The sequence below is a fragment of the Lissotriton helveticus genome, chromosome 6, assembly GCF_964261635.1.
Source record: "Lissotriton helveticus chromosome 6, aLisHel1.1, whole genome shotgun sequence".
Classification (NCBI taxonomy): domain Eukaryota; kingdom Metazoa; phylum Chordata; class Amphibia; order Caudata; family Salamandridae; genus Lissotriton; species Lissotriton helveticus.
In genome coordinates, this window is record NC_136067.1 from 1,679,418,250 (window position 1) to 1,679,431,299 (window position 13,050).

The 13,050-nt window shown below is 43.1% G+C and overlaps 1 protein-coding gene across 1 annotated transcript in view; it reads right to left on the reverse strand.

Annotated features, from left to right (window-relative positions):
• Window positions 1-13,050, reverse strand: part of PAK5 (p21 (RAC1) activated kinase 5) — an 807,900-nt gene that overhangs the window by 96,606 nt on the left and 698,244 nt on the right. Inside the window, exon 6 of the mRNA XM_078649528.1 lies at window positions 1,856-1,982. Within this exon, the coding sequence (XP_078505654.1) occupies window positions 1,856-1,982 (127 nt within the window). The remainder of the gene's footprint in view (window positions 1-1,855; window positions 1,983-13,050) is intronic.

A 13,050-nucleotide genomic window follows, 5' to 3' on the forward strand; every position in this document is an offset into this window, starting at 1 on the left:
TTTGCATGTGTAAATATTTGCCCAGTATAGTTTATGCATTGTACGCATAAGGGAAACAGAGTGATGGAAGGCCTGTGGGTTCCAGTTTGAAAGTCCCTGGCCTGTTCAAGTGCAAAAGGTGGAGGTGAGTTTGTTTTTTCACCAGTCACAGCAAGTCTGGGGAGTTCGCAGGGGTGTCTGTGGGGGAATTCACAGGGGGGGTTCACACACGGGGTTAGGGGGAATTAATAAAAAAGAAAAAAAGAAACTTACCTTTCCAGGTCCCACAATCACAGATCAGGTGCAGAGGGCTGTATCCTGACCAGCGGGCGGTCTGTGTACTCCGGTTCACTCCCTGTGGTCTGTGGCCTCGGTCTGTGCAGCGCATTCCCACTCCCGGGCTCGACGGTCCCGTTTTCCTGCTCGTCTGCTGAACAGGAAGCAGGTAGCCTCCCCCCCCTCGCCTAAGCCAATCACAACGCTGCAATGGCAGCATTGTGATTGGTGGGGACGGGTGCCTATGGGGAGGCCATTTTCTCTATCCTATATAGAGAAAATTCAGTGTGTCCATGACTGGTTTGGTCGACCCCAGAGGGTCGACCAAACAGTCTGGGCCCACAGGTATTTAAAATACCATTTTATGTTTCTGCTTCTCGCACTGCGAGAAAGCAGTGGGGCAACGCTCCTCTGCCCTAATGGAGGAGCCACCCCTGTTTCTCACACAGTGACGGTGTATTATGACATTCCTGAAAGAGGGAGGACACTTAGACGCTGAAGTAGATACAGAGGGGACAGAGCTCCTATAGAAATTCGATTAGGTTTTTTTCTGAGAGGAAACCTGAATATTCCCCATGTAGCAATCCCATTTGGTATATAGGAGGGGTCAGGGAGGGGGTGCAGTTTCTGTTGTTCAGAGTGTGAACAATTCTTTAGGTGACATCTGCCTTTTGCCTCTTTCCTGATCAGTGTCTTCTTGGATGTTCATAGCTAAGTGCAGATAGTTCACACCTCTTTATGCCTCTGTTGTGGATGCTCCAAGCTGGAGATTACCCCGCTATGAGGAGCATCACCCCACTCAAAGGCTGCATCTGCAGAACAGCATAGTGAGGCACCAAACGGCGGAGTAGGGAATCTTCTTGGAGTGGCCTGCTTCCAGGAGCTGACATTCTACTTAGGACACCTTTCCATTCCACACTGTGTCATGTGGTAGGCCCTTATGGAAGGATACCTATATTTTATAACTGCCTTCAGAGGAAACGCCAGAGTAAGTGGCATCAATCCTCTTTTCTCGGAGAATTCAAAAAATTTCTACTTCAATTGAGGCTTGAGAGGAACGAGTGGAAGCCAGCCTACGGTAGTGTCTTGCTGCAACCAACTCTGATGTTGGCCATGTACAAGGTTTTTCACTCACGTACAAAAGCAGCTCATCGTAACTGAGAATCCTTAGTGGCAACGTGAAAAGACACTGTAAAAAGTGTCAAGGAAATGTGGCAGAAAGATGAAGGTACAAACGGCCTCATTTAGAGATCTGTACATGTCTAAAAACACATGGGTGCTCTTGAATTTTACTCTAGTGCACGTTATGAGACAAAACACATACTTCTCACCTGCTCATTTGCTCAAGTTTAGTTTTATGATCCACTTTCAGCTGAAAACTGACTGCAAAACAGAACATTAAACATACTAAAGATGCAGGAGCAAAAAAAAGTCATAATGGCAATTTCTTTTCTGCATAATGATCAATGAACTGCTAAAAGAACGCAGCAACTGAGCACACACTTTAAGATTAAATGAAATGAAATTGGCAAGCAAAGGAAATTATTAAGAGTAGAATGCAACCTGCCATTTCATTAAGAGAACATACATAACAGCTTACCCTTCCATCACTAGTTAGTAATATAGAATCGCTCTTTATGTCTCGATGAATAACTCCCTGAACGTGAAGGTAGGACAGCGCTTTCAGAACCGACAGGCAGACTGTGGCAATTTGCTCCTCATTCATTCTAAAAGGGAAACGTACAGAATTATATATGCATATTAAGACACAGATGGCGCTTCAGAAAGAAACATACTTATAGTCAATATAGAGATCATCGGATGGCATTTCGGAAGTGAAGTTGTCTGTTGTGCACATCCTGACAATAACCATGTCAATAATTCAGCAACTGACTTATAACATGGCAGTACAACAGTGATGTTTTTCAAGTATCATGGATATATGTGTGAGTTTCAATGTAAGGAATCTGTACATATCTAACAACAAGGTTACAATCAAATGAACATAGCGTCAGAAGAGTGAATTGAAAAGATGAACAGTTTAGCCAACATGCATACAACAGCATTATAAGAGCAAGATGCTTATGACTTTCCAGTGCAGATTCATAAATGTGCAAAGATGAAGTCATTAAAGATATCCTTCAAACCTTTATGTAAATGTGCAAGTCACTCACACACAGAACGGTGTATTGCATCCTCTGTGGCTGAATGTGGGGAGGTGAGGTTGACGGTGTGTGCTTTGCTCCTATATCAGAGGAAATTGAGCAGATGTCGCTACCTACAAAGCCCTACATTCCAATTCCACCAGATATGTGGCCCAAAAACTAGAAACATTGGGGGGGTTGCAGAAGATTGCGAAGAATGAGATCCCTGCTACTGAAACCACGGCTGTCCCATAAAAAGAAAACTGGATACCGAGCTTTCTCGGGTGTAGCACCAAAGATATGGAACTCTATGCCAACGGATGTTCACCTAATTTCATCTACCGCGTCATTCAAAAAAGAAGTAAAATCATTTCTAAGCTACCTTCTTTATGTATACTGATTGTATTCATACCTATGACTCTTTTATGATTCCTGGCATTTTCTTGATGACTATCATTGAGAACAAGCGTAGTAAGGTATGTATACTCAAGGCTTTTTACTTCCATTAATATAGGTGATCATGATAGATGCTCAATTATACTCATGTATAGTGCTCTGATACCCAATAGGGTCATGTTAGCGCTATATAAAACTTTAAAAATAAACAAATAACTATCCCTCAGTCCTTGAGGTGCACAGGGCCAAATAAGTAGGGCAGTCCACAGGGGACTCCCACACATCAATGTTTGAGCTCTGCAGAGATTAATATGTAGCAGTGTGTGCCATGTGCACGAGGGTCCTAAACTATGCCGGATGCATATGTGCTTTCTAACTTCACAAACCTGGAGGAGATGAGGGCAGCCACAAGATGTGTGTGCATGCAATGGCTCTCAACCATTCGTGGTTTGTGGTGCACTGCTATTGGCTCCTCATGCCTACGTCCTGCCCTCTCTGTGCTACTCGAGATCCACCTACAGAGAAGTATTTTGCGAATCGCTGTATCTAACATACCTTCTTTTCTACTTGGTTGATAGATTAACACCTTGTTGGTGAACAGCAAGAGGTTCCTCTTTTTCTTCATTTTCTTCACTATCTTTAATTTCTTTGGCTTTTCCCCTTTATTGTGTTGTACCAAACTCCGTTTGGCTCACGCTTCAGCTGCTCTTGCCGGCAGCTTTCATTCCAGCACTCTTGACTGACTCTGCTCTGGCTGCTTTTCTGGCAGTGGCTCTCACTCTAGTTGTCCTGGCGCTAGTATCGAGCCCGGCTGCTTTGGTTCAGTGCGTCCTGGCAAGAGGGGGTTATTCTCTCTCTGTTCTTTGATACTCTGAGGAAGTCGATGTTTGCAGGTCTTGTTTATGTGGTTTTTGTTCTTGGGTGAAACGGGCCCTGGGTACTACTACTTTTTCGGGCAAACAACTCAAGTGCTTACATGGCGCCGCCTCGAGTTAACATCAGCCGTGCTGCTAAAGGAGCCCACAATTGCAGTAAAGTCTGCCATGGGTTGGATTTAGACCCTGATATTGAGAAGGAGGAGCCCTCCAGACTACAGGATGCTAGTGATACTGCCACCGGGTGGCCAATTTTGAAACAACTTAAGAATGCGGAAGCTGCCTGGATAGTGCAAGCATATTCTAAACGCTCTCCAGGAGGGGAAACTTTACTTGCGATTATATTGATGGCCGCTGCTCCATCTGGGAATATGGATATTTTGTTAATTGCTCTTGAAGGAAACAGTGTCACAGGTGGACAGGAGCTGGATACATCACTCCCAGGCGGGAGCTATCCATCCAAGGATAACAACACCATTGGAATTGTACGTAGCGATGGCATATCTGGGGGATCTGGCTCGGACTTTGTGGAAGGGGGTGGTATTTAGGCTCTAGGTGCTTGGAGTACAGTACACAGTGTCCATATTGTTAAATCTACAACAGCATCAGCTGTCAGTCTTAGCTTAGCTCCTAATCCACTGACGCTGAGTGTACATAAGGAAATGCCTACAGATGATACTGATAACACAGGACTAAATAACTCCCGTGAGAGTACAACAGAAGAGGAGTCAATGGTGGATGTGCGTGCTAATAAATCCTTGGTTAAATGTGCTAGGAGAGATAAGAAAGTGCAAACACACTTACCAAGGAACAAGCAAGCGATAGCTGTGTCTTTTCTCGTGGCAAGACTCAGGTTAGACACAAGACCACCAATGGTAGTCCTCTGCAAAATTGGGTTGTGTCTAAAGGAGATGTTAAAGCAATAATATCACGTTTGTCTACTGGCTCAAGCGACTCCCAAAATCCACGCAAGGGAGGGAAGAAGCACAACCAGGGATGAATAGAGCTCACAACCTCAATCACTGATAGCCTGGAGGCCTTAGCTCCACCTAATACTAGCCCCCCCTCACGTAAATGAAAATGTAAATGTAATTTGCACTTGTATAGCGCCTATCACCCAGGGGTCTCTAACCGCTGTACGAATACCGCTGTGGAACCCTTCCTGGCCTGTTCCTGTGAGGTGTCCCCTCCTGGGCACCCCCAGGATGAAGCCAGGCATCCTAGCGTTGTTAGGGCCGGTGTGCAGATTAAGCAAGCTATTGCCCAGCGTTGCAGAGTGGAACCCATGATTAGAGTAGGCACCGAGGCGAGAATTATCGGGTCCAAGGACATTGAGCCCAAGACCCTGCCGCGACGGGGATTGAGCCCTGGTCCCGGGCCAGACCTCTGCCTCAGGGTCTGCTGCTCTAATCGGTGAGCCACACTTCTCCACATAGGGACATTACTGCTGCCTGCTCTCCACCTAAGGCCATGTCCGACCCCTTCTTATCTGAAAGTGAGCAGAAGCCAACATAGTGAATTATGCTGCAGATGTTACAAACTCAACGAGCCGAGGCACAACAGCACTATGCGCAAGTCAGAGCAGAAAACATCGCTATACAGTGCTCATTGTCAGGAGCTACTAGTAAAATAGCCAATCTCACTGCAGAGATGGGGGAGCTCCAAAAACAGGTTTCAGACATAGAGGATGTAGGTGCAGTTACTCAAAACACCATAGAGCATTGTAGCCATCTGCATCTTGTACAGGTTAAGCTTGAAGACCTGGAAAATCGTCAAAGACTAAATAACTTTTACGATTTTGGAATACCGGAAGGGAAGGAAGGGGAGGATCCACGTCAGTTAATTGTGCAGCTGTTTAGAAAAGCATTTCTGGAGTGATCAGATTGGGATTGGGCATCTCAAATACAGAGGACACAGAGACTCTCGATCAATCGCCCTGTCAGATCGAACACCAAGGCTTTTAATGGGGGCCATAATACACAACCGGTTCTGGTGTACTTCGGTAACTTTCTCTTGAGGCAAGCCATATTCATAAAGCAAGACCAAAGGCTTCTGTACGAATAGACTCAATGTCAATAGTGTCTCAATCGTATTTTTGCAAGCAGTGGATACTTTGAAAACTTATGGATCTTCTAAAATCTGCTAGAGCACAGGTTTTTTTACAGGAGCTCAAAAGACTTAAAAGGGTTAAAGAGGTTAAAAGATGATTTTGCAATATGGAGCAGGAGGCAGCTCAGATTTTGTCTAATATAAGGGGGGTGAGGTACATAAGCTATCCGAACCCCTCTTTCTGTGACCTAATTACTCACTTTCTAGGAAGGTCAGTTAGTTTGTCTTCTTCTCCCTCTTTTTCCTTTAAAGGTGTGAATTACCTTTTTTGCTCTTCTCTTCCCAATATTCCTTCCTTTTTCTTATGGAAGTGGCAGGTCATGGTTGGGTGGAGCAGAAGAGGGGAACACAGTGGGTGGGAACTCTCAGGCTGTCGAGCAGACTGTCCAGGGATTGGGGTGACTCCTTCTGCTAGAGTACGGGAGTGGGAAGGGTGGCTCATTGAGGTGAGGGAAGGGGTCCCAGAGGTAAGGATGGGGTGCAAATGGGATCAAATGTCAAATTGGTCAAGGCCTTTTTCTGTGGTGATTAAGGATAAAGTTGGAAATGTGACAAATGTTATAAATTTAATTTTACGATTTTCTCTGAAGATCTCAAGGTGTGGTGCGGGGTGTATTTCTTCTTTTATGTCAATGTTAAGAATTAGGCTAAGGCAAGCAACAACCAATTTAAAATTGGGTTAATACGTTGTATATGTTGGAATGTCTCCAGTTTAAACAATACTTGCAAACGTCAGTTAGTCCAAGAAGAACTCAAAATGTATAAACCCACATAGCATGTCTTACTGAAACACATATGGCTTTCAATTGCAGGTTTTTATTGAAACAGCTGGGTTATGATATCATTGTCTGTACACCCCAGATGGTTTCTATCAGGGAGGTTGCTATTCTAGCAGAGAGAAGAATGGAATACAATCTCCTGAGGGAGACAGCTGCCCCACGGGGGAGATGGGCAATTGTTCAATTAGCTATGAATGGCATATGTTCTGTGTGCATTATACGGGCCCAACTTAGATGAGCCCGCTATTTTTGACATGCTAACTGTAGAACTGTTGGAATGACAGGGAGACCTGCTAGTTATTTGCAATTTTAACTGTACCCTGGATTATGTTAAAGATTCAACTAACCAGCATGCTTCTCTAAGAATGAGGAAGGTTAGGATTTCTATTTTTGAATTAACACGCTTAATTTGTCTTAGGGTCATATGGTGGTCACTATACCCAATGGCGCCTGGATACACGTACTACTCTGTACCCCATAAACAGTATTCTAGGATCAATTTGGCTTTTGTTAACAACAAAATACTACAGTCTGTGGATCTGGAAGTGTGTCCTAGAGTAACACTGGACCATAACCATATTTTGCTATCTTTTTTGTAGTCAGGCTGTAAAAAGCCAGAGGCGTTCTTTTTCCTTCCCTCGCCATTTACTAATGGAGAAGGAGTATTTAATAAAGGTACAAAAAGATTTAGCAGAGTTCATGGAGAACAATGCTGGGTCTGCATCTCCACAGATAGTGTGGGACACTATGAAGGCCTTTCATTATAAGAGGTGTCACCCAGCAGTACATATAGCAACAAAATAATAATAAGCAACTTTACATGAGGGCAACTCGGCGGGCAGCTACACTGCTAGACGTTTTCCATGCTGGTGCAATTAAGCCGGGGGAACAAGATCAACAGGATATATATTTCTCCTTGATTGATAAATGATCACACTTGGGAAGTATATCGAGAGAGAGGGTAGCGGTCAGCTACAATAACCATCACCCCCTTCAGTATAATTTATGGTGATCCGGTAGGGAAACTGCTGGCACGCTAACTAGCTGACAACAGAGCAAGGAGTCAGATTAAGGTGATTAAAGGTGAGGATGGAGTCCTATACACACAGACACAGGCAATTCTCAAACAATTTGTTGGGTTCTATCTGAAATTAAACGGCCAAGTCAGTGGGTTTGATAAAATGGGGTTTAGCCAATACTTATTGGGGTGCACCCTACCAAGGCTTAGCGCTGAACAAGCGGAGACTCTTCAAAAGGAAATCAATGTTGGAGACCTTGGCTGCATTGTCCAGTGGGAAAGCAGCTGGTGATGATTCAATACCCATAGAGTTCTAATACGTTTTCAAGGACTACACTGTGCCACTGCTAAGAGATGTCGTACGATCTATAGGAGAGAGTGGGGATCTCCCCAGTTCATGGAATATGACAAATATTGTCTTTTTCATTAAAAAGGAAAGGACCCAGAGGAGTGACGGTCATATTGACCTATCTCCCTTATAAATGCGGATGCCAAAATCTTTGGCAAGATATTAGCTGCCCGATTGGCTCTTCTTATACCAGGATTGGTATCTAGCCAACAGCACGGCTTTATATTGGGTAGGATACTGCGGCCCATGTTGACACGGCGATTGTGGCTTTTATTGTGGCAAAAAAATTAGGCATTAATATGAGGATTATATTGTTGGACACCGGAAAGGCTTTTGATCGTGTAATTTGGGATTGTCTCTGGTCCACACTGTCGACCTATGGACTGAATGGTTGCTACTGTAATTGGGTACAGGCCCTATATAAAAATCCTTGGGCTCAACTGACATATGAGGGGCTGATATCGTCTCCTTTCCAGATACAGCGGGGAACTCGACAGTGCTGCCCGTAGTCCCCTCTGTTATTTGCTTTATATTTTGAGCTGTTCTTACACTCTCCATGTTACAATATTAAAATTTTACCAGCTAGGGCTAGAATATGTGAGTTGTAAGCCACTGCATATGCTGATGATGTGGCAGGGTATTCGTCTGATCCAGTTTCCACGCTTGAACATATTAGAGACGAGGCTAACAGATTTGGTACTTTCTCAGGATACAGACTAAATGCCAGAAACGTTTCAATCTACTAGACCAGTCTCTGGTGTGTATTCATCAGCCTTATACTTGCGGGTGCAGATATCCCCTCAAATTGAACAGATTGTTCCTTTGAATTTTGAGACTCTTTTACAGCGCGTGGTCCAAATCTTTGGAAGCTGGCATAAGTTGCCAATTAGCATCATAGGTAGGTGCAACATTATTAAAATGAATATTTTACCTACATTAATATATCTTTTTGATACAATACCTTGACGAGTTCCAAATCTTTTTTTTTAAGAAACTTGACGGGGCTCTCTGGAGTTGTATTGGGGGTTTAAAACAGCATGGCACGCAATATGGCATATTAAGTTTCCATATAGTCAGGGTTCAGCTTCCGGATTTTAAGTTATATTATTGGTCGGCGTTTGCCGGGCGTCTTAGTAAACTATTGGCCGGAGACAACTATGAATTGTTTTATAGGTTTGCGCTTGGCTCAGACAGCAGATTCTTTTTACACTGGATTAATGATCCCAATTACTTCAAAAGAGTTAGATTTAAGACTATAAGGAATATAGTTTATATTTGGGGGGAAATCTCTGCTGAATATTCCTTACCTTTTTTTCATGAGTTTCTCCCTTTGTGTACTTCCCGAAGTGTTCCATGGCTCAACATGTAAAATCTGGTCAAATGACGTTGTTGGGTGTTTGGGACAGTTGTACAATATAAATGGATTTTGCACATTTGAAAATCTGCAAAGCTCCAATGCTCTCCCTCATTGGCTTTTCTTTAAATACGTGCAAATCAGGGATTTGTTTTTGGTACGGCGGGGTATAAAAATATTGGAGCACTCTGACTTGCTGAGAGATTTTTATCAGGCACCCAAGCACCCAGGAAGTCATTAATACAAACTATTTACCTGAATCTTTGTCAGCAAAGAGTTAACAATTGCTTGAAGATTGCACTGAAAAAGAGTAATCTTTCTGAAAATATTACTCCTCTGGAAATAACTGTTGCATTAGATTCAATAAAGAGATCAGTTCACTTAAAATTACAACAATTTAGAATGGTCTGTATGTTATACTATACGCATGATAGAATAGCTAAATGGTTATGCAACGAGGAGAGGGATAGAGAGGAGAAAAACAAGTGCCCGAACTGCGAATTGAAGGTTGCTAATTTACAACATATGTTTGTCACTTGCCTAGAACTGGGGAAGTATTGGGATGATGTGAGTAATCATATCAGGACTTGCCTTGGTTTAGAGCCACAATTAACAAATAAGGTCATCATGTTGGGGTATAGTGGTGCGGAAGATGTAGGCTTACAAAGTCTTCTGAGTGTTATAATTCTTTCTGCCAGGCTGTGCATAGCCAGGGCATGGGTCTCGACAACACCCCCTGAGTAGCAAAGTGGTGGGGAATCTTTAGGGGAGTATATAAGAGGGAATATGCCTTAGCTAGAATTAGAGGATCATGCTCTATTAAAAAATGTGACCGAATATGGGGTAGGTTTAATTAGAATTCAACTGGGTTTTTATCTGAAGTAAATTGCCTTACTTTTCATTGCCTAAAAGGAACTATTAATAATGATGTATCTTGAGTCATAATTTGTCTTTATCACTTATCTCATGATTTTTGTTACAGCTTATAGTTTGATTTATTGTGATAGATAAGTGCTTGTACGATTGTATAGCTTTTTGACTTACGTATTTACTATACCTAACATATTTGCATTTTGGAAATCCCTTTATCCTTGTTTGTCTCCTGATCAATTTGACCAACAAAAGAAAATCCCAAAACAAATATGGAATGAAAAAAGAATCACAATTATATTTTTAATTTCAGTGTGATAATATACTTTTCTTTGAGTCACTCTGAAAGAAATGAGGATCAGTGTGCATTATCGTGAAAAATCTCAAACCACAGTTTTAAAGAGATTTCTTGCTAGAAAGAAGAAACAGTATATGGCTATTTAATCATAGAACAAATCTGCCATTGAAGACGTATTGAAATGCCTTAATAAGTAGGTATACCAAATCTTTTTTTTTAAGAAACTTGATGGGGCTCTCTGGAGTTGTATTGGGGATATTTCTGGTACACATTACACAGATATACTGTTGAATTTAATTGAACGGTGATGTTAGACCTGGTATCCTTGCCGTGGTTTCCCCTGACTTTTGCCTTTTGACCTCCTGCTTTGCTGACTTCATTTTTGCTGGCTTTTAGATTCTGGGCAGTTTAGCACGGCGAACTAGTGCTAAAGTGCATATGCTCTGTATTCAAAACATGATAACATTGGCCTATCCATAATTGACAAATGTAATTTACTTATAAGTCCATAGTAAAGAGCACTATATGTGCCCAGGACCTGTAAAGTAAATGTTACTAGGAGACCTGCAGCACTGATTTCTGCCACCCATTTCAGTGGCCCTTTAAACATGTGTCAGGCCTGTTATATTAGAGCCTGTTTGTGCAGTTTTAAACTGCCGTTATGACCAGACAAGTTAATTTACTTGCCAAGCCTAAAATTCCATTGCTTACATCTAAGTCATCCCTAAGGTAGGCTCTAGGCAGCCCCGTGGGCAAGGTGCAGTATATTTAAAAAGTAGGAATTTTGAGTTTTACAGGTCCTGGTTGTGAAAAACTGTTACATTTGTTTTTCACTACTGCAAGGCCTTTCTCTCCCATAGGTTAACCTTGGAATTGCTCTGAAGCATCTTTCAAGTGTAATTTCCAATGGGGAAAAGATAGTGATTTGTAGTCTGGTGTCTCTGGACTCACAATTCAAAATCACAATTTATGGTGAAGTTGGATTTTAAATTGCAAATCTGAATATGCCACTTTTAGAAAGTTGGCAATTTCTTACTTTAAACATCAGCCTGTGCCTGTCTCTGAATACCCATCTGGGTTGGACGAAGGCTGGGCTTTGTGCATTCCATCTAGACCTTCACACACAAAGGGAGCTGGGGGTGGGATATTTGCGTCCTGATGGCCCATCACCAGGCTGATGGGCCTTTCTGAGGTAGATTTGTACTGAGGAGCTGACACTTGCACCTGAATAGGGCTGTGCCTGTCCCCACTCAAAGAGCTTGTTTAGTGGGCCCTGCATGAGTCCTGTAGCCAGGCTGCCCTTCATCCTGGTTGGCCTTAAACTTTAAATTTTCCCCGGTCCAGCGCAAACTCAGGTAACCCTTAAGCGATATAGACCTTTAAGCACTTTTAAGCACAATATTGCAGTTAATCATTTACAAATTCATGTCTCAATTTTTCACCCACCATGCTACTCTAGAAAAAGGCCTGCCATATGCAAATCAGTACCGACCTTGAGCCTCATCATAACAATCCATCCTGAACTGCTAGTTGAGGCCCCCTCCATATGGGACCACAAGCAACCCCAGACCAGTTTTGACGAACATAGGTCTCATCAGTGAGGTATAACTTGAGTCCTGTGGCACAGTGAGCACTGGATCAACATCTTGGCATACCAGTCGCACTTAGGGCACAAGCTGCAACAACACCAGCAAGGTGATGAATGGAATACTTGACTTATTCTCAACCACTGGCAATCACTCGGGGCAGTATTGTTGTCCATCCTTTTACGCACACCATGCTACTCAAGACAAATGTGCAGCCTCCGGTTCAGGGAGATCCTGGCCTGTCAGTTCAGGCAGGACTGCACCTATTGGAGCAGGGTCAAAACCAATTTGTATATTGAGAGGTCCAAACTAAAGGGGGCATGGTGTGCAAAATATTCACAGTCTGGAATGTGGTCCAGGTAATTACCAGTGGCTGACATGAATTCAAGCATTCCACTCATTGCTTTTTTGCATATTTCAATGTGATGCCCTAAATGTGACAGTCATGCCTAGAAGTGGGTCCCGTGCTCCCTTTGCCACTGGAGCCAAGCTTCCCCCAAATGAAATGCCTCAACCAGGGCGAGGTTGTGGGAATCTGGCTGGCAGCTCAGGCTGGACTGCTCCTATTAGTGCAGGGTCAAGACTTATTTACATATTTACATATTGCTGGGTCCAATTTGAGGTGGCATGTGGTGAGGTGTGCAAAATATCAATGGACTGGGATGAGGCCTGAGTAATTACCAGTGACTGAGATTCATTCAAGCATACCCCATCACTGTTTTGTACACTGTTTTGAATACTTCAGTATGATGCCCTAAGTGTGATGGGTATGCAAAGATGTCAGTCCATGCTCACTTTGCCACTGGAGTCAAGCTACACCAACTGAATAGACCCAAGGAGAGCAGAACCAGTCTTAGGTTGCTTGTGTTTCGGTTCAGGGAGGACCTGGCCTTGCAGTTTGGGTGGAACTGCTCCTATTGGAGTAGGGACAAGATTGATTTGCATATGGCTGGGTCTAAACTGAGGTGGAATAGGGTGTGAAATATCAATGGACTGGGATGCAGCCCAAGTAATTAC